Raw genomic sequence first — 24172 nt, forward strand, 5'->3', positions numbered from 1 at the left:
GAGGGTATCCACACCAGCCAAAATCGTACCTGATAGAAAACAACGTATATAATTGATAATGCAGTCTAAACCGTCATAAAAAGTGTGTCCAAGATGCCCAGCTCTGCAGTAATATATTAAGCATTGACAGGAGTGTCTAGGGTCACCTAGCCTGGAAGCTGTTGGAAAATCTGCCATCGTTTTTTAAATATTTAGTTTAAAAATCAAGAGATATTTCACCCAAGTTGTCCTGTGAACTTCTGAGGAAGCACAGCATGCGTTGCTCTCTCTGATCATAAACTGGTTGATGATGAACTCATAACTCCTTTTATTATTATTATTTATTTCAGTCACAATAGTCAAATAATTCCCATACAAGGAGTTGTACACATATGGTCAGGATAGATAGAAACTCTGGAGCTCTGATGTGACGATAATTTTGGATATTAAGACAAGGAGGTCTTTCTCCAGATTTCTTCCCTCTGTTTGATTATCCTACTCTGATTGTTTGTGTTCATCAGAGCCGAGCGTGTGGTGGGAAACGACGCAGACCAGCAACATGGAGAGGTGGAATTGGACGCTTACTCAAACATCCAGAGGTACATAACGAAGGTGTGTGTTAGTATGTAGGGCTGACACCTCTAAATAGTTTTCTAGTCGACTAGTAGTCTTTATTCTAGGCTTGGCGTCTGCTAGTCAACAAATCATGATATATTTATTTTATACCTTTATTTAGATATAGGAAACAGTGGAAAGAGTCAGAAATTGGAGAGAGAGAGAGTGGGGAATGACATGCGGGAAAGGAGCTACATGTCGGATTCGAACCATAGCCTCCGTACATGGGGTTTGCACACTAACCACTAGGCTATCGGTGCCCCCCAACGAATGATTATTATATTAATTTGATTATTAACTAGAACAGCACGGAGAGTCCTGTCACTTTGGCCCTCTGAGCTGTAGATTGAAGACCTTGTAGATGAATCAGTTTGTCTTAGGCTTCTCACTAGAAAACTTTGTAGCTAGTGGAGAACGGTTGTGTGGCTTCATAGTAATGCTGCGTAAAACAGGCGCTTTACTCACTGTTCCCAACATAATTCATTGGATCACTACACGACTTAACTAGAGCTTATCTGGACTCTCTCACATAACATAAAAAACATGCAACTTATCTTCCTCACAAGTCCACCTTCCGTAAAGGTAAGTAACACTTGAAAAGGACTGAGACGAACAATGATGCAGCTTCTAGTTGGAGTATTAAACTTGAAATTTGATCAAATATTGAGAGGAAGCATGAGTGCGTTGTGTATCTTTGTAAAAAAAAAGCCAAAATCCTTCATAGGAAAACTAACCGTCCGTCTGGAACGCATGTGTGGCATGCTCAGGTGAGTTGAGTTAGCTGGCTTGATAAAAGCCAGCTAGCCTTTCTTTCTCTGAAATCATAGAAATAAACATAATGATGCCCGCTGCCTGGATTTAACTTAACAACCATGGCCACAAGCTTTGTATGTGTACAACAACTCGCATAGCGACCCCACGATGCTATTTTCACCGAGTTGGCTTCATCTCAGAGAGCAGGTGCATTGTGGTCAACACGTAATATTGAGGGTTCTTTCAAAACTGTTAAAGTAGAGTAATAAGTCAGCGAACCTTCACAACAGGGTCCAAAGTCTCTAACTAGACTCTTCTCCTCTGTTGCCCCCCGCTGGTAAAACAAACTTACAAACTCCATTCCATCGACAGAGTCCCTTTGCACCTTTAAGAAAAAGCTAAAGACCCAGATCTTTCATGAATACCTATGACCTTAATGATGATGATGACGATGATTTTTATCATTGATGATGCGGGTATTGATGTTGGTTTTGTTTGATAATGATGATTTGAAGATGTTTTCTATGCTGATCAGAGCTCTCAAGAACTGTTGTCAATGTTGTGTTTTGCCTCTTTGCAATGCCTGTCAGCTCCTGTGTGTCCAATCTGACTCAAAGCTGATCGTTTGCTCTTACTGACATTGTTCCGTTGTTTTCTAGATCCTTGCTTGTGTTGTACATACTCTCTGATGTACCTCGCTTTGGATAAAAGCGTCTGCTAAGTGAATTGTAGAACTATAGCCAGTGCAAAAAACACGCCAGCTAAGCTCTCGAAAAAACAACAAAATCAGTTCACAGGCCAAGACACATGGCAGGTTGTTAGCAAGTAGCCCCATGCTAGCATAGACAGTCATGTATTCAATATCTTTTGTAAGCCTGAATTACATTTATCTGTTCTCTGTCTCGTAAATTCCTTATAGACTTCTTCAGTTTACAATGGCCATGTGGTTGTAGACCCAATGATGTTGATGAAAACATGACAATGCTTTACTGTCCAGGTGATGTTCCATGATTAAAAGTTGAGTTCAAATGTCCAATTTCATCCAATGCTTGCTGACTTGCAGACTTTGTATGTACATTTTCGAGTGCCTGGGGGGTCTATCCAAGCGTGCAAATCATCTTTTCTACGGCAGGCCTAAAGCAAACTTTCTGCAGACGTCCAGAGAGTGCGCTTGGAGTGAAGACTTCAAAATAGCTGTTTCATTAATTTATCAAAATAACTTGAGGTATTTCTGCAGATGTAGACGTGTCTTTTCCATTGTCATAAATACAGGAGTGAACTTGGTTAGATCCTCTCTGGGAATAAGCAAACAACAAAGGTCACTCATGGAATGTATTTTTCCACAAATGCAATTCAGTGACACACTGAGTGCAAGAAAATACATCCGTTGCTTGGTGGCAATAAAATACTTGACACTCTTGTTCAGTATTTTCAACAAAGATGGAGAGGATGAAAAGACACAAGCAAGGCAAGTTTTTCAATGAATACTCATGCAATATTTATATGTAATCCAAATGTTTTGTGCAAGTACAAAAACATTTTAGATTTGTTTTTAAATCAAGATGTTATAGCTGTTACAGTTCTATGAGTCATACATTTGGGTTGTCTCTTTTACTCTGTCTTTGTTGACGTGGGGTATGTTGAAAAAATGTAATGAAATGAGCATTTTTACTCGGTCTTGTCTCGGGTCCCAGACTGGACAGACTCTGTATTTTAAATCAAGACTGGTCCAGACCACCACTGACAGGCTATCTTTCCAAGTCATTACTGTGATTAGAAGGAAAACACCTCTTATGAACAAATAACTTCAGATCATTTGTAGTTTTATTTTTCCCCTGGCTACAGCTGCAACCTACCCGGTGTTACGGTCTAAATGAGTGACAAGCCCCCTGCACACAAGATAATGATTTTTCATTCATATTTATGGTCTTGGTCTGGCCCTGCCTTGGTCTTAGTCTTGACTCGGTTTCGATCCTTAAATGTCTTGGTCTCGGTTAGTGTGGTCTTGACTACAACACTCTATGACCTATGTTTTTATTTCAATAAGCACCTGAGAAATGAAAAAAACACACTACAAAGTAAAGAAATAGCAGGGGTTCTTTTAATGACAGCGTACAGGCTCACTGGGGCAATTATCTAACAGCTATCATTAATTTGATATGTAACGCATATGGATTCGCTTAGTTGTCGAGTCAGATTGTTTGGACCGGTGAATACAGCTTTGTTTTTATATTTTATATTTAAAGTTTCACAGTGTTGCTGCCACAATATTTTGTCCAGAGACTCTTTGAATTCTGACTACTCCATGCAGTGGGTGTATTTTTGATTAGCATTGTTTTCTTTTGTAGGTAGCCAACTTTTCCAAGACATTTCTTGCAGACTCCAGTCTCACCTTCTGTGACGTGTTCACCATCGACAGTGGAACAAGGTTGGTCTATTTTAGTATCATTCATTTTCCTAGCTTAGTCTTAAACAGCTAATGTACATGCATGTTTGGTAAATTCATTTGCTGCCACATTAAATAACATCCAATATTTAGAAGCCAACAGCATATAGCTACTAAAGCCATTTATTTTAGCATTGTCCACACGTTTATGACAATGAGGATACATTCAGGATTGGTGTCTGACCAGGGTGTACTCTTCTTGTAAGCCCTGCTTTATCACTCAACATTTTTCTTTTATGACTCTTAATCAATTCTTTGTCTTTAATATCTCTCTAATAAAATAATAAATAATAAAATGTTACGGGCACATTGTATCTGAATGCTCAACACTTTGCTTCTCCTAATTGCACTAAGTTAGGGTAAGACATCAAGATCAATCTTTATTTCTAGGACAAGCTGATATAGGGTACATGTTGTGTTCAGAACTCCACTATTTCACATTTAGCATGTGAGGCTGGGGGCTGCTCGCTACAACCACAGCCCTCTGCTGACGGCCACTGGGCAGTTTGTGGTTGAGTACCTTGCTCAATGGTGCCTCATGAGTAGTTGTAGGAAGAATATTTCTCCTATATGTGTGAGGATGTTTGGTTGTTACTTGTCCCTGGTTTATGTTGACACTGCAAAGGGGTCAAGCAAGGACCCAGAGGGAGGGGGCTTGGCATTAGAGGATGGAAGGGGAATGGCGGTGTTAGACAGGGAGACACTCTTAAGACAGCCTGCTGGGCATGGTGTCCTGCTTTCCTGTAGCTGGTCCCTTGGCACTTAGACTGGCAGCAGCATGGAGGGACTCCATCCCAGCAACAGCGTCATAGATTTGGGCTGGGAGCCATGGGTTCCCTAGCCAATCAGGGCACACACAGTGCCAGATCACTCTAGAGGTAGCCAATAGTAAGCCTTGGTGTGCTTAGTGTCATCCCTCCCAGATGTGAATTCCTTTAGACCCACAAGGTACACAAATGCAGACACAGACATGCAGTTGTAACTCAAAGACAGAGTGTGCACACATTGAAAATAACTGTATGTACAGGTACAGGAAGGGTAACAAAAACAGTCTCTGTTTTTCAAGTGAATGTACTCCTGTGTCATGGCATTTATTCAGTCCAGCTCAGAGCGGACAGTATCTTGAAATGACTTCACAACTTGCGTAGCACATACAGGACACAACCCACTACTTCTGTATGTGGAGCTATGTCTCACTCTTGTGGACAATCTGAGTATTACTGGAAAACAGCATTATTAGCCTATCATCAGGGAACATTATTTACATATAAAACATTTCTTATAATAAAATCAAAAAGCAATTACTGGCAATCTTTGTTTCCAATTTATGAATATTTATTTTCTCAATGCACAAATGATACAGGATTTGTTTTCATGACATTGGTAGCATAATCTCAAAAGAATTGGCATGTAGAAAAGTAACAAGATGTAAAACAGTGGAAAGGAACATAATGATGGGAGCATTTCTTATCCCATTTAAAGATTAACAAGACCAGATACAATCAAAAATCTCCAGAAGTTCACTTTTTGATCTTGAAAGTTGATCTGTTCCTGTGATCGCCATCATTTAGTCTAAAAGGGAAAAAAAGGTTTAATGGTTCTAGATGTGGGACTTTTTTTATTTTAGTAAAAGACTTCAATTTAAACTCCCAAAACACTTAAAATTACTGGAGTAATCATTAAAAAAATTCAGAGATGTATAGATAACTCAAGAGATATGAAATACTCTGCTAGAAGATGAAATCTAAATACCAAGGCTGTGTCCGAAATCACTCCCAAATTCACTAGTGAACATGCCATTTTTGAAGTCCGAATTCTAAGTGAGCATGATCATACCTTTATATAATCCACTCATTGTATCCCACAATGCATTGCAAAAGTAGTGCACAGATACACAAATGAATTAGTTTTGGTGCACTAATGTTTCATTATATCAAAAATTCTATATTTTATATTTATTCATTATTTATGACTGTTTTGTGAAAATACACTCAGTATAATACAGGGGCGGCGGCTGTGGCTCAGTTGGTAGAGTTGTCGCCTCTCAACCGGAAGGTCAAGGGTTTGATCCCCAGCTGGGCAACAGTCAGTGGCAAACAAGTAGTGTCCGAAAGGTTTTTTAATATTGCTGAGTGAGTGCACTATATAATCCACTAGCTTTAACTCACTATGTAGTGAGTAGGGAGTAGGGAATGAGTGTGTGATTTCGGACACAGCCCAAAACTACTAAAACTGCTGTTGCTTACCTTAAACAGGGTTGCAAAGACACCATAGACGATGGAAATGAGGAAAAAAACGAGAAATGTGAAAGCCATAAACCAGCCTTCCTCATCTTTGTCTTGGATCCTTTCAGCATACATAATATTATCCAAAAAATCACAGCTCTCCAATACGTCTGTGAAAGAAACGAAAGGAGATTTGTTAATAAATAACTATACAACTAACTGTTACCAAAAGGACAATAATTATCAACTGATAAAAGTACACAACAGTTACAGTTTCACCTCAGCTGAAGGTTACATGGAAAAGGTATTTTATATTTTCACCAGGACAAGCTTGCTTATTTTTGTAGTATCCACTGAAGTGGATTAAAGTATTGATTTTATAAATGTTTTTTTTTCTGGCATTTTCTTTCTTTATTGATAGGACAGCTGAAGATAGATGGAAAACGTGGGGAGGAGAGTGTGGGGTAGACATGCACCAAAGGGATGGGGCCGGGACAAGAACCTATGACTGATGTGTCGAGGATAAAAGCCTCTGTACATGTGGCACCCGCTCCACCAGCCAAGCCGACCAGCACCCTGGAGCACATATCAGTTTAGTAATTACTTTCTGAAAAACGAGTGAAGTCAAACTTGATCTGGGTTTGTTGTCCTGAGCTCTGTGTTCAAACGGACAGGACTGTGCGTCCTTCAGCTTGTTTGTGTAACTCAGAGGCTCAAACATGTCTCATACATGTTTTTTTACGTGTACCCGTCCCTCTCCAACTGTTAGCCCTGCCACCAGAAGCAGTATGTAGAGGCATAATGGTGAAGTGTCATTGCAAGAGTACAACTAAAGGACATCCAACATACTTTCTGAACTGAAGAACAAGCTTTAATACTTTAAAGAATAATAACAAAAAGAATAATCTTTGGGCTTGCATATCAATACAGAGAGAGTCTTATTAAGAGAGAGTCAAAACACTAAAGGAAGGGTGTGGGAGGAGGGAAGGTAGTGCACTGAGGAAGTTTGATTTTTGTCTGAGAGACTGGTGCTAAAGTGTGACATCTACTGGTTTGAAAGTTACATAATATACCTTTAAACTCAGGTTCTGTTCCTTAGTACAAAAATGTCTATTTTCAACCCAAATGTTTGGAGTGCTAGCACACTGTGTAATTCATCATAAGTTATAAAAGGCATGAGATACCAAGGAAGCTTCCAGTACAAATTATTGGGCACAATACAGTTTCACTACAGTATAAAGAATAACATCATTGATCTGCAGTCCTGCTTGATCTATAATAAACAGCTCACCAAACACATCCTTTATACTGCTTTCAAGGGGCATTTCGGATGACTCATGTCTGACAACGCAAGAATATGTGGACTCCTCGTGCACAGTTTTGGTTATATTTAGTCTGCTGCTCATTGAATAAGTGCTGCTCCCGGTGTACTTCCATGCAGGACTGTTAGTGTAGCCAGTTGAAGGGAGTCTCTGGCCATCTTTTTTCCAGTACACTATTATGTTGGATGGGAAAAATTCTGACACCAGGCAAGTAAGTGTGAGGAAGTGTGATGTGGAAGCCTGAGAGGCACTTGGTTGTATAATCTTCACTGTTGGTGGACTGGTGTCTAGAAAAACACAGAAAACACAGTTATCACTTGAACCTAATTATTTTTGCACAGCCAGTGTAACTTATGTTAAAATTATAGTTTATTAATCCCGTGTTTTAATGTAAGGCTTGACTTTTTGAGCTATGCTGAACCATTTTGAAATTGACAAATGGCTATAAGCGATGAGAAAGAGGTAAATCCATGTCTTAATGTATAGCTACCTTTGCATTTCTTTATATGGTCCTTGTAGCTCTGTTTGGAACATGGATGCTTTCCCTCACATGACACGTTTTTATAAGAGTTCCAGTCCTCTGCTGACACGTTAAGGAAGCTCCGCAAAGTTTCTGTACCGTTGCCGAGACTCACTGGTGGCTCTATATGGGCATGATGGGTATATGTGTTTCCATCTACTTTCCAGTTGATGGAAATATCTTTTAGAAGAGGGCCAACCAAAAGGCAGGTGACAGTCACTTGTCCCGTGTTCTGATTCTCCTGGAGTGGTGGTCCCTGAATATAGACCCCAACTGATTGAGATGATGCGGGAGTAACTAAAAAAGACCATGACATTAATGAAAAAACAATAATATGAATGATTGACTTGAAGGTAATTCACTTACACTTCAGTCAACTATTTGATCATGGACTGTGGGGGCTCATTTTACCTGAACAGAGGCTGATCTCCTGTTGAACATCTTTCTTCAGAATTCTGTCAGAGACTTCACAGGTGAAGTTTTTCCCCGTTTTCCACTCTTCTTGAGGGACAAGAAGTTGACTGGTTACTGCCACACGTCCACCTGCACCCATGCTGATGTCATAGGTCGAAGGAGATTTTTGCTGGGACTCAGAAGACCATTTGATTTGAGGGTCAAAGCCCCATCCAGAGCACGACAGTCTCTGTTGTCCAGACTCTTCACCTGGGACCAGAAGGAGCTCCACTGATGGATCCACTAAATAAGAGATGAAACAATGCATCAGACAATCAAGCTATCTTAGATGGAAAATTATAACGGATTAAATTACCTATTAAACTATAATTATTAAGTTATAGTTGGAAGAGTTGGTCCTCTCACCAAAGATAATGCCAGTAGAGTTTGATGTAGAACTGCCAGAGAAACCTTGGCTTACTCTGCAGTAGAAACTTGTGTTTTTCTTCCAGTGATTTTGAGGCACAGAGAAGAATCTACTGATTGAATGTGGTCCTGGGGTTTGAGGAAGATCAACAAACTGTTTGCCAATAATAGCATTCGTATTAGTCTGTAAGGTGACAGATAGATCCCTGGAGTCGGACTGTGTGATGTCACACTCCAGCACAGCACTGTCTCCCTTCAGCAAATGTGGGAGAGATCTTCTGATCTGAATCAATGGAGGTCTTACTGCAGGCCCTTTATTATGCAGAAAGAGAACAAAGCAGAATTACATTTAAGGCACTAAATTCATCACAATACCCCATGAAGAGGCGTAAGTAATATTTATGGCAAAAATAGTTTTTAATTTGCTGAGCCTCTTTACCTGGAACAAATGTAACTTCAGTAGAAGAGAAGCAGTGATGTTCAGCCTTACATTTTAGATTCTTCAGTCTTTGCCAGCTGCTTGATGAAACTGTCAGAGTGCTTATTATATGACTTGCATTAGTGACCTGGTTGATGTGTTCTTTGGAGGGAGAGTCATCATCCAGCCTCCATGTCACAGTGGCATCAAAAATAGTGCAGACTGAACATGTTGCCTCAATGTCTGACTTTGCCTCCATTACCGTCTTGAAGCTCGGGGTTTGTAAATGCATGGCAGGAGTGGTGCTTGGAACGACTGCAGAAAAACAATCATTCAGTCTTATTAAAACTGCTCAATGTGCTAAAGCAGGCCTTTTAAATGAAAGTGTCCAGGGAATATAAGTAGCTTTCATATTCTGTGCCACACATACTTACTTTGACAGACACTAATTGTCTTTGTAAATTCAATGTTGTTGTGAATCGCCTTGCATGTATAGCTTGAGCCTTTTGCCCACTCCTTGCTGTTTGGCTCAATCTCACTGCTAAAACTAAATGTTTTTTTCACTCCCTCCACGGTCTGCAGCTTCCTTTCGATTGGATTAATCACTAGAGGGTTGTTGTCCAGCTTCCACTCCACACTCAGTTTATCTGGAAAGAATCCACTCAAGGTGCAGATGAGTCTGACCCCTAAGGCTTTGAATTCACCTTCCCAGACAGGTTGTAATGTGATGTTTGGAGATACAACCAGCGGTTCTGTAGTACAGAAGATAATATTTTATGACTTGCTTCCTTCTATTACATGTTAGCATAAAAAAACAATATGAGCTGATTTCATATAACCATTGATACATACCTCCAGATAATCAGGTTTGTCTCAATACTAAGTGTAATATCTTTTTTTCAGGCTAGATGGCAGAGTTGTACCTTTAAATTGTATCTTAAAAGTTATTTGGCGATAAGGCTGGGAGTCTGTTGCACAGATGTGGCGGTATGACAGGGCAGAGGGGTCAGGGTAAGCAGCAGGCGGAAGCATTGAGTAACACCCAGCTCTCAAAAAAGCACCAAATTACAGAAGTGAAACAAAGACAAGAGCAACCGTGCATCACAGAGACCAGGTGTGAGGTGTGGTTATGCCAGTAAAAGAAACAGAACTAACATTTAAGTATCTCATATCATTTTACATGCATGATTAAATAGGTTTCAAACTTTGCTAAAGGTTTAATAATAGATTCAAGAACATAAGCAACTGTAAGATGTTCGCATTCATGGATTGAATCTCTCATGGGTTGTTCATTAAAAGATTCTGGAAAAGTCATTAACAGAAATGCAATTTATTACTTGAAAAAACAAATCACACAAATGCAGATTGCTCAAAACAAGACATTGTACAAATAGGATTATTATGTGACAAAAATGTTCGTGGTGGAAATGATAGATAGTACAGTTTGAAAAAGAGAAAAATATTGCAGTTTCAATGTCAATGGTTAATATTTTAAAAACATCATAATGACATGGTTTTTTGTAATAAAATAAAGGACAAAGACGGTTACTTACATGATACTCTGAATGTATGCAAAAACACTGTGAAAAATACATTCTACAGAAAGTTCACCTCATTTAACCTGAAAAGACAAAGAAAATAAACGTTGATCATTAAAAATACACCACAATGTTTACATCCCTGCAATTCAGTTAGGCTTACTGCATCATAAAATACCACATAGAAGACTTGCCTGACCTCGTCATAACAACGCCCTCCATAAATTTAACTTAAACAGTGTACAACAGTACAATAAAGTATTACTTTTGGATTTCAAAGGGGCTCTTGGTTATTTTTAGTGAGATCAACATCTGTTTAGTGTGAGCAAAATTTAAGTTTTTACAGTATAAAAGCTTTACAAATGAATTGTATCAGGTTTAAAATGTTGAACTTTGTGAATTCCACAAGTTTACAGAGTAGAACAATTTTTTTGTTGTTCTTCGTTAAACATCTCTCAGTCTATACACTGTAAGTCTAATGTATTATTTTCACTATTTCAGTTGAGCCTGCAACCCTCTGTAACGTGATTCTGTTTTAATGTTACCCCCTGAACAATTACCATAAATTGTTGAGATTTGGCTGCAATCACTTTTTGAATGAATCTTCAATAAAAAAGTGATATGGGAATGATAGTGTAGTCGATGGTAAATATTATTTTAGTTGGCTTTAGAGTGTTTAGTTAAATTGTAAGACAACACCAAGAGATTCAGCGTTCTTTTCTTTCTGGTTAAATTAAATCCATGCATGAGGGTTCATTACCTTGAAAGCAGTGGTTGCAATGGTGAAAAGCAGAGTAATGAGGAAGAGAAGGATGAAGGTGAGGGCAGGTTCGGCCATGTTATCTTTTTCTGCCTCCAAAGCGTCGCTCCATTGTGTGAAGTCTGGATGAGGTTAAAAACAATTATTGAGTTAATACGTACTCTACCAACTTTGAGACAATGACCTAATTCTACTAATGTCTAAAAATCTATTCATTTACCTACTAGTAGTGTTTGGTCAAGACCACACTACCCTAGACCAAGACACACCCGAGACCAGAGTGCTCAGAGGCCGAGACAAGACCAAGACATTTAGGGATCAAGACCGAGTCAAGACCAAGACCATGGCAGGGCAAGACCGAGAAAATGAAAAATCATCTTCTTGTGTGCAGGAGGCATGTCACTCACGCAGACCGTAACTCCATGAAGGTTGCGTCCATAACCGTGGCTAGAAATCTTATTAAGAATGAAGGAATTTAAGAATTCTTAAGAATTCTTTAAGAGACAGTTTTGGTCTTGACTGGTCTTGATTTAAAATCTGGAGTCCGCCCAGTCTGAGACCGAGACGAGACAGAGTAAAAATGTTTTAGATTCCGAGACGAGACAAGAAAAAAAAAAAAGTGGTCTTGAGACCAGTACTACAACACTACCTACTAGGTAAATAAGTTTCATAACCTTTGCGGTAAGAGTGGATTTAATCAGTTACTTAGTCCCATAGATGACAATAAATCAGTAAAATACAGTACTGGCGTCTTTCTTGTCATAAATGTCATGAACAGGAGATCATATTCATTAAAGTGGTGTCTTGTTGATCTTGAATTGCTTTTGAAAGACCCCACTATTCTTTGTGTGGCTTGTATGACTTAGCTTTTGAAGCAGTTTGTTGGTCATTTAACGGCAGTACCCCGGAGCTGGAGTTAGACCTCAAGCAATCATCTCATGTTTGGGGTGCAAGACCCAGAAGATTAAACATGACGAACACACAAAGACGAGTACTACACACACTGTGAATGCATATCTACAAACAAATAGTGTAATATGTTAAACTTAACTGGTCTGAACTCTGTAAGTGGTTGTGTTATTCTACTGAATACAGTACCTTTTAATTATATGTATGCAGTTAAGTATAAAGTTGATACTTTATTGTTATTGCAAACAATGCTATGAATCCAATTTGCTGATTTGTTAACCTGATTTTTGTTAGGATAGCACAGTGACAGTACACATACAACGGACATGTAGCTTGAAATACTGAGTAAGTAAAGACGGGACAGCATGCAACATAAATCAACAAGTTCAACCTTTTTTTTTGTTTTTATTTTGCATTTAAAGACAAACACAATGTCAAATCACAAGCAACAAACAACAGAAGACAGATGGAGACAAAAAAAAAAACATCTACTGGGCCTTGCACGTTTCAGGGATGTTCATGTTGAGGTTGACCAGGTTGATGTTTTGAGAGGTTTTGGACCCAATGGACCTGACAATAGCATTAGTTGTGTTAGTCAGAGACTCGTGGTATACTACACAACTAAACACTGCATCACTCTTGTTCCACTGCTCGAAGCTGAGGGATAGCTGGCTATATGCCGAATAAGATCCTTGGTTTTCTACAGGTTCTGTGGTATGGAACCCGAACTTTGAGTCTGCTTTCTCGTCATCAACAAGCCAAGACACATAAACCTCCTTGGGGTAGAAGTCTTTCACATAGCAAGACAAGGTCACCATTTCTTTTCTAGTATGTTCTAACGGAGGCAGCATAAACACTGATGGACGCTGAGTCAGTCCTCCTGCAAGCATGAGAGAACAATTAAACCTTCTGTCAAAAATTTGAGAACATACTTTTCTAATGGAAATCTCTCCTACAAATCCAACTTAAAAAGATCACTGATATTTGATAGATATTACAGCATCAACACACAGAATTTTAGTGCATGACTAATAGTGTTCTTACCAATATTCCTTTCAAGCTGTTTCTTGATGGGGTCAGTATACTCCGAATGTACAACATTACAGAAGTGCTTTACCCCACGGCTCCAATCATCAAAGGAGATTTCAAGGGGAAGGCTGAATTTGCCTTTACCTCCTTTGCTTCTAGTTGTTGAGGCAGCAGCTAGGTCTTTCCCTTGCTCGTCTGTCCAATAAATCTTGTCTGCAGAGACCTTATTTACCGTGACCTCACACACTATTGTTCCTTTTCCTTTTGAAAACAAGTCATCCATTGAAGGGCCTTTGATATTTATATCCACATCTACCACAGAACATCCGGGACCTTTAGAGTGAGACATAAGGGAGAATTACTGAATAGAAATGGCTGAAAACCAATGGAAACAAAAAAGGAATCTGAACACAATTTACTCAAAGTGCATCATTTACTCACATGTAATACCAGTTCCCCCGTTGCTCCCATCGTTCATATCGTTGCTCACAGAAGCATTCTTGTACACTGGACCTTTCAAACCTTTCCCCTTAAACTCGCATACATACTTGGTGTCTTGAGTCCACTCGCTGGCTGGTACTGTGAGGAAACTTGCTGCACTGTACAGAGTTCCATTCTCTGTCTTTTTTTCTTTGGCAGGAGTTTGGTCCACATATGTGTCGTGGGGGATTACCCCATCGTTTTTCAGCCATTTGAACTCGTACTGCTTTGGTGCAAAATCTTTGGCAAAGCATGAGAAGGAAACCTCCTCTTCCCCATCATATGAGGAAAACACTTTAAGAGTTGGCTCCTTATAAATCGGCGCTGTAAAACAAAGATATACACAAATATATGTTTGCGCAAGCAGGGAATAAAACGTACAAGGATATATATGCAGAAGCAATATTTTCAAAATGCAGTCGAGTTCGAAGTTAACTTAATTTGACTTTTTGACTTGTGGCTTCTCCTCAAATTTACACTTTTAAACGGAAAGACTCAGGAGGAAAGAATAACATTACTAAACAGCAGAGCTTGAATGCTCACTTCTGCATATATATTTACTGCTCCAGCAAGCAAACATGGATCAACCCAAAACTTAATTATCAGCATACAGGTCAGTCTATCTGCATAACTTTAATTATGCAGATGGATAGAAACAAGCATGGCACATTGCAATGCTGTGATTGTAGACAGGTGCAGAGGATATGCAGAATATTAGTAAGGAGTAAAATAGACCGAGTCAGCAGCGGAATATGCATGAGAAAGTGTCAACCTTCTTATTTCACCTCACTCTTTCGTTTGCACGCCAGTCTCACTAATTATTAAAGTAAAAAATATTAAAGGATATTTCCCAATATCTCACATTAAAACAGTGTTTTTTGTTGATTTTATTATCTTTTATGTTTCAAATTCTTTTGAAATTGAGTATATTTCTGTAGTAGACTGACAGAATCATGTTAAAGAAATTCAGTTTTGTTGAAAAATTACACCAATAACTTAAACATTTACTTAATTATTACTCTTATTATTATTTGCAGTAGAAGTTTTTGTAGTAGTATTGTAATTATAATTATTACAGAAGTATTGTAGTACTTTCTAAGTGTACAGTAAAATACATATCTTTCTAATCTACATGATGTAGATTATTTTATAGGCAGATTATTTGTATTTATTTTATATCTTTATTGCATTTTTCATAGTAACATTGTAATATTAACATATTCTATATTTATTTAACACAACCAGATATATTAATTGATTTATCTGAATTAATTAAAATATTCTTTCTAATTTATTAAACATGTCCTGACACATTTTACAGATCACAGTGAGCCTATCAAGTACGACCATTTTTACTGCATGTACATTTCTATCAATGCAAATTTAAACAATATAAAATGAGTTTAAAAATGCATGATAATATATATTATCATCTCTGCCATCTTAACCTGCTACATGTAAAAATCAGCTGCTATAAGGTATTTATATGACTTAGCAGAAGTCTTACTTGTCACGATGAAAGTCCCCTCTCCGTTTCCTGCTATGTTTGATGCGATGCATTTAAAGGGCTGCTTTGCGTCCAAGTCCTCCTTGTTCACTTTGATTTGACTGATTCCTGTATAAACACCACTCTTCTCTACTGGAGGATACTGGATGAAGTCCGTAAAGGCAGTTCCAGCTTTGCTCCACGCGTAGGTCACCGAGGAGGGCGAGAAGCCGGTGGCAAGGCAGCCAAGAGTGACGGTGTTTCCAGTCTGAGACCCGCATTGCATCAGAGGAAACACGGTTGGTTTGGATGAAGTGGCTAAAAAAGAAAAAAAGAAAAGAGCAGAAAAAAAATACTGAAATGAAAATGAATCATTAAAGAAATTTGTTATTAAACTTAAATCACACATGAAGAGAAGTCGGCTCACTTTTAACAGATGGCTTAAAGCATTGGATTGAAGAATACATTTTGACACCTTTACCTGATGTGGAAACTACGCTCCATACAGTTCTTCCATCTCATCTGCTATCTCTCTTTTTTACATGTTATTGTTTGAACTAACCTTCACCAGTAATATGATTTTTGTAGTTTTCATATGTTTGATTTTTTTGAAGTCTACAACTTCGACTACAACCGCTCTTAGTTATATTTTAGACTGAATAGATGAAGATGTAAATTCTTTGAATATACGGCAAATTATTTAGTGGCAATTTTTTGTTCTTGACATACTTTTATTTAAATCAAGCAAATAATTTAGGAATTCAATTATTCTTAACTGATGTAACGGTTAAAGTTGTACCTTTTCTCCAGTAGTCAAAAGAAGTAGAATAGTTACTTCAAATATAAAAAGGGCTACGTCTGCTTATGTTTTGTGCACTACCAATGGTTCTTGCAAATTTAACTTGCTAAAAACAAACGACATTGCATCTTCTTACAAAGTTACTGTTCAACTACACGAAAGTACCCTACTTTAAAAGTGACATTTAAATCTGAAGTATCACTACTTTAAATGTAACTTAAAAAATGACATTTTGCAGTGCAAATCTTACCTGATGTCACCGTTACCATTGTGCCTTTACCCCAGTAGTCAAAAGCAACCCAGTTATCACAGTGAAGAAAGTCAATAAGGACTTGTCACAAAATCCTATCACTGTAATATCCCACAACCTCTTGTTGAATATTTTGGTGTCGTCAACAGTAAAAAATTCTAAGTAAATTATGCATCTTTGAATAGCATAAAATGTAAACCGAACTCTAAACTCTTTACCCGGCTACAAAAATTAGTTAGCCGTTTTATCGCTGGCCACTTTCCCGTGACCACATCAAAAAGATAACATTGCATCAGACATTGGATAAGACATTAAATTCAGAAATTTTAAAGATACATACCTGAAGTTACAGTGACCATTGTGCCTTTACCCCAGTAGTCGAAAGCCCAGTTATCACAGTGAAGAAAGTCAATAAGGACTTGTCACAAAAACCTATCACTGTAATATCCCACAACCTCTTGTTGAATATTTTGATGTCAACAACAGTAAACAATTCTAAGTAAAATATGCATCTTTGAATAGAAGTAATCTAAAACTGAACTCTGCAGCCAGGAGTTTGAAGTCTTTTGCAAACTCTTTACCCGGCTACAGAAAACAGTTTGCTGTTTCATCGCTGGCTACTTTCCCGTGACCACATCAAAAAGATAACATTGCATCAGACATTGGATAAGACATTAAATTCAGAAATGTTAAAGATACATACCTGAAGTTACAGTGACCATTGTGCCTTTACCCCAGTAGTCAAAAGTGTAGTCACAGTTGGACAATATATTAACCACGGCATACAAAAACCTGTTCTCAGGAATCAAGATATTTAACGGTTCGTAATTTTTAATATTATCTAACCTTTTGCATTTTTATATTTACCTCTACAAGTATCAACTCAGAAAAGGCATGATTTCCAATACAAAACACAAATAACATACAGTATTCAAGGTGTCTCAACTAAATGTACCCCAAAATACGAAATCTGATTTAAAAACAAAATGTACAAAACAAGCAGTTGACTTACCTGATGTGACGGTCACCATCGTTCCTTTTCCCCAGTAATCAAAAACAGTGTCACAGTGTGTGTTATATATCACAGCATTTATCATACAAAAAGTGAACCAACCACTGAAGTTGTTATCTAAATTTGTTTGTCATCACCGCAATTTCATTATGAAGATTAAACGTTTTTTTACCTGTTGTGACGGTCACCATCGTTCCTTTTCCCCAATAGTCAAAACCATCACCGTCACAGTGAAATAAGTCAACACATTCAGCATACAAAAACACACCATAATGATGTTTTTCATGCTGCTGAGGGCTAAATATGTTAAATAAAACAGTAGTTTATAATTTCTTAAATATGAGGATAGAAAGAGCCTTTTTTTACCTGTTGTGACGGTCACCATCGTTCCTTTCCCCCAGTAGTCAAAAGCACCATCACAGTGTAATGAGTTAACACATTCAACATACAAAAACAAGCACCGTAAAGATTTTCCTCAAGCCACTGAGGTCTTGATATGTTAAATCAAACAGTATATTATAAATTCTTAAATATGAGGACAGAAAGAGCCTTTTTTACCTGATGTGACGGTCACCATCGTTCCTTTCCCCCAGTAGTCAAAACCATTGTCACAGTGTAATGAGTTAACACATTCAACATACAAAAACAAGCACCATAAAGATTTTCCTCAAGCCACTGAGGTCTTGATATGTTAAATCAAACAGTATATTATAAATTCTTAAATATGAGGACAGAAAGAGCCTTTTTTACCTGATGTGACGGTCACCATCGTTCCTTTCCCCCAGTAGTCAAAGTAGGCGTAGTAGTCACAATGATTGGTTTCAATCACACTTTAGTGCAAAAATCCTCTAGAGCTTGTGTCATCGAATAAATCTATGTACTTCATCAGTAAACCAGTTTGTATGCCTTATATTTACCCTAATGTAAATGCTGAAGACTGTACGTTGGTTCGAGTACACAATAAATCAACATTCATTTAATTAAACATTGTAAATCATCGACTGCATTCATTAACATGTATTTTGATTATTACTTACCAGAAGTTACTGTGACTTGGGTCCCTCTTCCCCAGTAGTCAAAGTAGCCATCACAGTGATATATTACAGTCTGCTTATAAAATAAATACTAAACGTGTTGTTTAATCAGTGAAAAGCTAACATGTTCCACTGACAAAAGCTATTCCCACTGTACTATTTATTAACCACGTCCCTAGAGATATTTATTTCCTGTGGTGTGGGTTATATAATATTAAGTGTGTTTGACAACGGTTAGTGTTCACTTCCTCTTTATCACATTCTCCTTTCTCAAGTCAAGTCAAGTCAAATTTATTTATAAAGCACATTTAAAAACAGCTACAGCTGACCAAAGTGCTGTACAATACATTAAAAATGAAAAAACAACTTCAGATCACAACGTCCACAAGAGAGAAATATATATATGTATACATATATACAAATAAAAAGAAAGAATATATAAAGAAAGCAACAAAATAAAGAAAGCAACAAAGGAACCTGAAAGAAATGGTCTATTCAGGACCAGGGGACTCCAATGCTAAAATATAAAAGTATGTCTTGAGACGGGACTTAAAAGAGTCAACAGAGGGTGCAGACCTGATTGAATGAGGGAGGCTGTTCCACAGTTTAGGGGCTTTTACTGAAAAGGCCCTATCTCCCTTTAGCTTGAGCCGTGAGCGGGGAACAGCCAGGCGGCCCATGTCTGATGATCTCAGGCGCCTAGATGAGGTGTACGGCCTGAGGAGGTCGGTAATGTAAAGGGGGGCCAGGCCATTCAGGGCTTTAAAAACAAACAACACAATCTTAAAATCGATTCTGAATCTTATTGGGAGTCAATGAAGGGACGCTAGGACAGGACTGATATGCTCCCTCTTCTTGGTTCCAGTCAGCAGCCTTGCTGCAGCATTTTGGACCAGCTGCAGACAGGACAGGGACGACTGGCTTATCCCGGTATATAAAGAATTGCAGTAGTCAAGCCGGGATGAAATGAGTGCATGGGTTACTGTGTGTAAGTCACTGATGTAAGGCCAATGTAAAGTCAATGTAAAGCCTGAGTCGAAGATAAAGCCAAGGTTCCTGGCGTGGGGCCTAATGTGGCTGTATAAGTGACCTAAGCTGTTGGAGACCTGTTTGATGATGTCGGGGGGGCCAAAAAGAACAGCTTCAGTTTTTGACTCATTTAATTGTAGGAAGTTATGGGCCATCCAGTGTTTTATGTCTTCAAGGCATTGTGTAAGAGAGGTGAGTTCTGCGAGATTGTCTGGTTTGACCGGTAGATAAAGCTGAGTGTCATCTGCATAGTGCAGCAGGTCTGGATAGTGCAGTATGGAGTTAACACAACCAGATATATTAATTGATTTATCTGAATTAATCTAAACCTGCAAAAATGTGTATGATGTAGGGCTGTGTTGCCCTCAAGTCCACATTCTATACCAGCTAAAAATAATAAATGTAAAGTCTTTGCACATATCTAATTCATCTGTCATAGCTAATTCAATCAGCAAAACTATCTTTACTTGTGATATTCTGTGTTTCAGTCCTTAACTTTGGTTTGGATAATTTACAATCTCACAATCCATCAGCTTTCATCTGACAGCAATATATCCCTCAGGAATGATGGCCTAACTTCTCGGTAGTATCAGCGTTTTTCCTAGTGTTGTAGGACTCAAAATCGGTCTTGGTCTCGAGACTTTTTGAAGGTCTCTTTTTGGAATCTAGAAAATTTTTACTAGAAAAAGTTATGCAAGTACACAAAACACAAATGTGGTAAATTTTGTCCTGCAACTTAAAGTAAAATGGCATCCATTCAATTTCCTTTACCTTTATTAATTTCCACAGCTCAGAAATTAGGGAAATTAAAGCGTAACATGGCTGCTTTAACAAGCAGGTGTATAACAAAGCAAAAACATGCTTTAAATGTGCATAAAATAAAAATTGTAAATTCCATTGAGAACAATACAGGGTGCAATCATGCACTTCGTGAACTCACAGCAAACACATTATGCATGGTAAAAAGGTGACTTGGGGCGCTGGTGGTGCAGTGGTTAGGACGCGCGCCCCATGTATGGAGGCTGTGGTCTCAAACAGGTGGCCCAGGTTGAAGTCCAGCCTGTGGCTCCTTTCCTGCATGTCATTCCCCACTCTCTCTCTCCCTGGTTTCCAACTCTATCCACTGTCCTATCTCTCAATTAAAGGCCCAAAAAAGTGACTTTAAAGGCCAGTGTATATCTCAGAAAGCTTAACACTCTTATGTGTACAGGCAATATTTAAGTGCAACTTCATATCTAGTTTACATGCCTGTAGGTGTATACTGTGACGGCAGTTGTGAGGACAATATATGCACTAGGTAATGTGGTGGAGGAAATGGCTTTTTTTGTACATTACTCTTTTTGCACTTAAATGACAAGAAGCCAAAAGAATCGTAGAGTGAATCTATGGCTTTGATGACTGCCATGATTTTATGCGCAGAGAACTGTACCTGTGTAACTTTCTCCATTAATTTTCCCTTCAGGCTGAGAATTGTGGGTATCAAAAAGCCAAGGAAACAGTTCTTTTCGCCCTGGAGAAGGTCGATTGACTGGGTGAGTGGTTTCAGAACTGCAGTGTACTCCTTCAAAAACACAACCTCTTGAGGGTGTAGTTTGGCCACATTGAGACGGTCACAGACTTCAATGAGCTGGGCTTCGGTGAGACTCATTACCTTTTCAATAGCTTGATACTCTGAGCTACATCTGGTCACGGAGGGGACAACACACCTCATGTTGGCAATGTCTTCAATCACTTCAGCTGCACCTGGTGAGCGGTGAGCTTTGTTCCAAATGGCAGAACATTTTGACGTGGCACTTCTGTACAGTTTCCGTGTGGGACCTTGTGATGCAGCCTTATCCAGATCATTTGTGGCGATCAGGTTAAGAGTGTGAGCTGCGCATTGCTGGTGTGGGGGTAAATAAAAGTTCTCATCTTGCTCCTCCTGGACCTCGTCAAGAATTGCAGCAACATCTGCAAATTGCACATCATCTGTGTCCTCTTCTACATCCGATGCTCCATGTTCTCTGAAAGCTTTGACAAAATTGCTTCCATTGTCAGTCACTGTTGCTGTGACTTTGCCCTGGATTTGAAACGCACCATGTATCTCGCTAATTTTTGTTGCAATGACATCGTATGTGTGGCGTCCTCTTATTCTTTCACATGCCAGCGCTGCTGATTTCCTCTCCAATGTCTCTGGCTCAATCCAGTGACAAGTGATCCCTAAATAACTCCTATGGTGGGCAGTCCATATATCTGCTGTCGTGCATACTGTATGAATCCCATGGAGTTTTCTGGTTATTGACCCTTTCATGCTCTGGAACGCTTTGTTGATGCGCTGCATCAGAGTCTTCCTGCACATGGGCGTTTTCCCACCACTGATTCCTTCTATCAGCTTACGGAAGTCTGCATCCTCTACTAATGAGTAGGGTTATGCACTGCCAATTACAAAGTCAAAAATCAGCACATTAACTTTGCTCTGGGTATCGGTGGCAGCTGCTGCGATGAGCTTTGCTTGTTTCTGATGAGGTCCAAAAGTTGTACTGGTAATGGCGCTGCATTTGTCACCGTCATCAGCAGTCATCATTTTCTCAGTCCTTTTAGCTGCTGTCCTCTGCATGGCTATGGGGTGCTTTCTCTGAAAATAAATAAAAATAAATAAATGCAAACACAGTGAAAAAAAAAAGAATCATAATCAGTTGATTAGGTACATTGTAATGGCTGAGAAATACAATAATGTTACATAATTAGCCCAGTGTTGATGAACGTAATATGTTCATCAGCCATACCATATTATGGTAAGAACCAACCTAGTGGTGCCAATACATTTATGGACTAAATGGTAGGCTGCTGGCATGTTACAGTATATTAAAGTAGAACAGCTTTCTCTGCTCTGCATGTCCAAACTACAGCCACTGAGCCTCTAACCTCTAGCAGAAAGCCCTTGTAAAAATACACAATTTAAAATAGGCCTTGTTTGTGAGTGTAGGACAAGCAACATGCGTGCACTCTCAGCCGGCGGAGCTGGATTAATAGCTGCCGGGGTCATTTCTCTGTTAATGCTAATTAGCCAACTTACCTCAAGATGCTTCTTCAAATTAGACGTGGAGTCCCACGATGCTGAAAGCAGCTTCGTTGACGGTGAGCAAAGCTTGCACTGCACTGTGATGTTGCGGCCTTCTTGACCAGGTTTGTAGGTAAAATGTTCTCTGAATTTCCATGCCAAAAATGCATTTTTGTCCTCCTGGTCGTTTTTCTCATCCTCTGCCATTGTCATTCGGTTGTGTGGAAAGTGCTATCACGCATTGACTTGCAGCGTACCTGCGCACATAATGCCACCTGCTTCTGCATCCGCACAGTGCAACCAGCATGTAGTTCCGTAAAGTAATCCCTACAAGTAATCCTTTTTTTGAGAAAGTAACTGTATTCAGAATACACCAATTTAAACTGTAACTATAACGGAATACAGTTACTCTTATTTTGTATTTTAAATACATAACGCCGTTACATCCGTTACTTCCCAACCCTGGTCATGTCTTGGTCTCAGGCTGGGCGGACTTCGGATTGTAAATCAAGACTTGCCAAGACCACCACTGATAGTCTATTTTTCCACGTCATTACTGTGATTAGAAGAAAAACGCCTCTTGCAAAAAGTCACTCACTTAGGCGGCAACCTTCCTGTTGTTACGGTCTAAGTGAGTGACACGCCCCCTGCACACAAGATGATGATTTTTCAGTGATATTTATGATCTTGGTCTTGTTTTGCCCTGTCTTGGTCTTGTTCTTGACTCGGTCTCGATCCCTTAATTACTTGGTCCTGTCTCGGTCTCTGAGCACTCTGGTCTTTGGCTCTCTTGGTCTTGGTTAGTGTGGTCTTGACTACATCTACGTTTAGCCATAACTTCCAACCACGACTTTATTTTCCCTCAGTTGCATTATTTACAATCAAGTTAGCAACTTGTGAAGCTCCTGTGTTCACATCAAAAGCACTTCTTTTCACATGGTTTAGGGGATGGCTTGTCAAGATGTTGGACAGAACATGTAACCCTGTTCTGACACTCAGTTCAAGCGCTCTGATGTCGTTTGTGGCGTTATCAGTGGTAATGCAGATTTGCTGATCCTCTCTCAGTCTACAGGACTTAAGTGACTTTTTCAACTTTTAGCGGACTTGGTCTTTTAGATGTTTCCAATCTTTGATGAAATTAGTCATGACTTTTGCTTTTGCTGTCAGAGCCCCCAGACTTTGGAACAGCCTGCCAGAAGAGATCAAAGTTACAGAACCAGTTCCTCGTTTTATTTCTCTACTAAAGACATACTTTTACAAAATCACTTTAACCCTGTGATTTCATTTTGAATCTTTTATATGTTCTATGTTGCTTTAATATTCTGTATGCTTTTATTGTCTCAATTGGTTACCTGTATTGAAAAGTAAATACACAAATTAAGTATTGTTGTTATTGTTATTATTATGAAAGCAATGGTGACCATGAAAATTAATTTTAAAAACGAAAACAATATTGTCACTTCAAAAATAAACACATACCAATTCTCTGGCTTATGTTTCTCATATTAAAAATGTCAGGCATCATCAGTGCTCATGTCTGAGCTTTTGGCTTTCAGTCCAAAGTTTCCGTTCAGTAGCTGGATGAGGAAGCACCTGCTGTGGTGGAGGTTTCCTGTGTTTTACATAATAACCATCCAAAGCTTGCTGACATTTCCAAAATCGGTTTGATTGTGTGTCTCGTTTATAATTTGAATTTCAAAATGTATGAG

At 38.8% G+C, this 24172-nt stretch overlaps 1 protein-coding gene and 1 gene segment (V, D, J or C); both read right to left on the minus strand.

Moving 5' to 3' along the window:
• Positions 1-5106: 5106 nt before the first annotated feature.
• Positions 5107-22670, minus strand: LOC132954402 (uncharacterized). The gene is made up of 17 exons (XM_061026958.1): positions 22479-22670; positions 21944-22037; positions 20853-21817; positions 18398-18485; positions 15321-15617; positions 13771-14137; positions 13650-13666; positions 12807-13184; positions 11396-11517; positions 9532-9868; positions 9119-9412; positions 8680-8991; positions 8272-8556; positions 7831-8157; positions 7310-7627; positions 6040-6188; positions 5107-5365 (listed from the first exon to the last, which is right to left on the minus strand). The coding sequence occupies exons 1-17, from the start codon at positions 22668-22670 to the stop codon at positions 5357-5359; spliced, it is 4551 nt and encodes a 1516-aa protein (XP_060882941.1). The 3' UTR covers positions 5107-5356.
• On the minus strand, positions 12690-13703 carry LOC132995293 (Ig heavy chain C region-like). The segment is given in 2 exon segments: positions 12690-13184; positions 13349-13703. Coding segments are annotated over 2 exon segments (726 nt in total).
• Positions 22671-24172: the final 1502 nt, after the last annotated feature.

Source organism: Labrus mixtus, chromosome 20 (genome assembly GCF_963584025.1).
Source record: "Labrus mixtus chromosome 20, fLabMix1.1, whole genome shotgun sequence".
NCBI classification, from domain to species: Eukaryota; Metazoa; Chordata; class Actinopteri; order Labriformes; family Labridae; genus Labrus; species Labrus mixtus.

What these genes read in the sequence shown, in the direction of transcription:
- LOC132954402 (XM_061026958.1), bottom strand. Translation starts at nt 22,670, where the DNA reads ATGGCAGAGGATGAGAAAAACGACCAGGAGGACAAAAATGCATTTTTG. An exon ending in ATTTGAAGAAGCATCTTGAG is followed by an intron (nt 22,038 to 22,478) that starts GTAAGTTGGCTA and finishes ATTTATTTTCAG; the next exon opens with AGAAAGCACCCCATAGCCAT. An exon ending in GGGGACTTTCATCGTGACAA is followed by an intron (nt 14,138 to 15,320) that starts GTAAGACTTCTG and finishes TTTGTTTTACAG; the next exon opens with CGCCGATTTATAAGGAGCCA.